Source organism: Eschrichtius robustus, chromosome 17 (genome assembly GCF_028021215.1).
Source record: "Eschrichtius robustus isolate mEscRob2 chromosome 17, mEscRob2.pri, whole genome shotgun sequence".
NCBI lineage: Eukaryota > Metazoa > Chordata > Mammalia > Artiodactyla > Eschrichtiidae > Eschrichtius > Eschrichtius robustus.
In genome coordinates, this window is record NC_090840.1 from 85,471,668 (window position 1) to 85,473,708 (window position 2,041).

Below are 2,041 nucleotides of genomic sequence, written 5' to 3' on the forward strand. Positions count from 1 at the left end.
GTTTTATCCCACAGGAAGGACAGGATCCTCCTGGCCCAAATCCTTCATCAGGCGGGCACCAACAGCAGGCACTTTGCCGGCCGAGCTGCCAGGAAGAGGCTTGCTGGGAAGACAGTAAGTGCCCGGGGAAGCTGAGGACAAGGAATACCCAGGAGGGGGCTCCCCCGCAGCTGTGTGGGGAATGCACAGAGGACTGGAGGTGGCCTGTGGGACTGGGGGCTGGGGGCCCAGAGAAGGAAGGGGGCCGGGAGACGGATGATTCTGAAAGGTCTCAATTTTGCAGTTCTGAGGAAGGGGGAGCCGCCCAGCTTCCTTCTTCCTGGGATTTACCCAAAGCGAGGGCTTCTGAGGAAGAAAGAGGTTGGATGTCTGCCAATCACTCCTTCCCACCAGGGCCCAGCTGACACCCATCCTGCTGGTCTGGGACTCAAGGTCCTGGATGAGGTCTGACAGGTGGATGCAGGTGGAGGCAGGTGAGCTCAGCCCTGCATTCCTATGGGTGGGGCACAAGGGTTCTGGGGGATATAACAGTGGGCCACCAGGGAAGTGGCTCCAGATGCTGGCTTGCTGAAAAGGAGTCTGAAGCTAGTGGTGAGTTGACACAGGAGGGAGGTGTGCTGGGGGCTCAGCCAGGGAGGGGAGGCAGGAGCCTAAACCTGGGGCACCCCAAAGGGGCCCACGGAATAGTGCCGTTTCCAGGCATCATGAAAGGCCCCCATCTCGTCCTTTTGGTCCTCCTGCTGTGCTCGGAGCTCTGTGAGTGCCAGGACACCCGAGGGACCTGGCCCAAGGGCATGGGTGGCAATGCCCTGTGAGAAGCTGTGCTTGTGCGCATGTGAGGGGTCTGCCTTCCAGAACCTGAGAGTGTGGAAAGGGGCCACAGTTCCTTCAGAGGGGCCCAGAGGCAGCCGTCCAGAGGCCATGCTCCCACACAGCTGTGGTCCTGTTGTGTGGGAGTCTGAACCCAGCCTTCCCGCCCTCTGAGCTTGGGCCTGTGTCCCTGCCCAGCCCCAGCCCTGAGCCTGTGGTGCTACACCTGCTATGGCATCAGCAATGTCGGCAATCTCAGCCAGTGCCAGCCCACCCAATGCAACTGGAGCCCTGCTGTTTGCTTTAGGGGCGACCTGACCACAGCCATAGGCAGTGGTGAGTTCCCAGCACCCAGAGCGTGGGGATGGGTTGAGGGGGGCTCTGGGAATGGCAGGGGGCCAACATCAGTGTCACCTGGGGCACAGCCCTGCCCCTCACCGGCCTGCCTCAGTGTCCCCATCTGTACAGAGAGGGGCTAGCTCCCAGAAGCCTCCTGGAGGGGGCGGGGCTGGGGGGGGGTGCCTGGTGGAACAGGACAGCCTCCCAGCAGAGGAATGGAGGGCCCAGCGAGTCTGGGGAGAGGGTGAGGGGGGACGACCCCAGGAGGGTCAGAGGGGGTCTCCCACCCCAGACGGCTCCTTCCGTGCCCGCAGGGAAGGTGGAGTCACATTGCACGGACTGTGCCGTTTCCTGCGAGATAGCTTCCACAGCCACGCGGGTGCTGGCGGCGCCGATAACCCCTAAGTCTGAAGCGCGGGGCGGGACCTGCTGTGCAAAGGACCTGTGTGATGGAGTGGCCCCGGCGGGGCGCAGCCTCTGGGCCCTGGCCGGGGGGCTCCTGCTCAGCCCCGGCCCTACCTTCCTCTGGGCCCTGCTGTGACGACCCCTGCGGCGAGGTCGCCTGCGGCGAGGACTCAGATGGGGAGGGGCATCGTTCGCGATCGCGGCTCCGCGGGGGCGGCACGGCGGTCCCAGCGCAGCACGCCCGCGCAGACGTGTGCGCTCAGACCCGCGCGTGCTCAGCAAACACAGGCTGTGCCGGGACTCGTCCCCTCGCAGGGCCCGGCGCAGGGGCCCCACCCACCCAGCCAGCCCAGCCCCAGGCGCCCAGCGCCCTGCTGTGCCAGCAAGCCGGACATGTTTTGCAAACGCCGTCAATTAACCACTGACTCAAGATGCAGAAACTGAGGGGCGCTGGCTGGACTGGGGCCTGTAGGAGACCGAAGGCCAC

At 64.6% G+C, this 2,041-nt stretch overlaps 1 protein-coding gene across 1 annotated transcript; it reads left to right on the forward strand.

The window, feature by feature from the left end:
• Positions 1–704: 704 nt before the first annotated feature.
• LOC137751073 (lymphocyte antigen 6H-like) lies at positions 705–1,690 on the forward strand. The gene is made up of 3 exons (XM_068525496.1): positions 705–756; positions 1,009–1,146; positions 1,464–1,690. Exons 1-3 carry the CDS (start codon positions 705–707, stop codon positions 1,688–1,690), a joined length of 417 nt encoding a protein of 138 aa, XP_068381597.1.
• Positions 1,691–2,041: the final 351 nt, after the last annotated feature.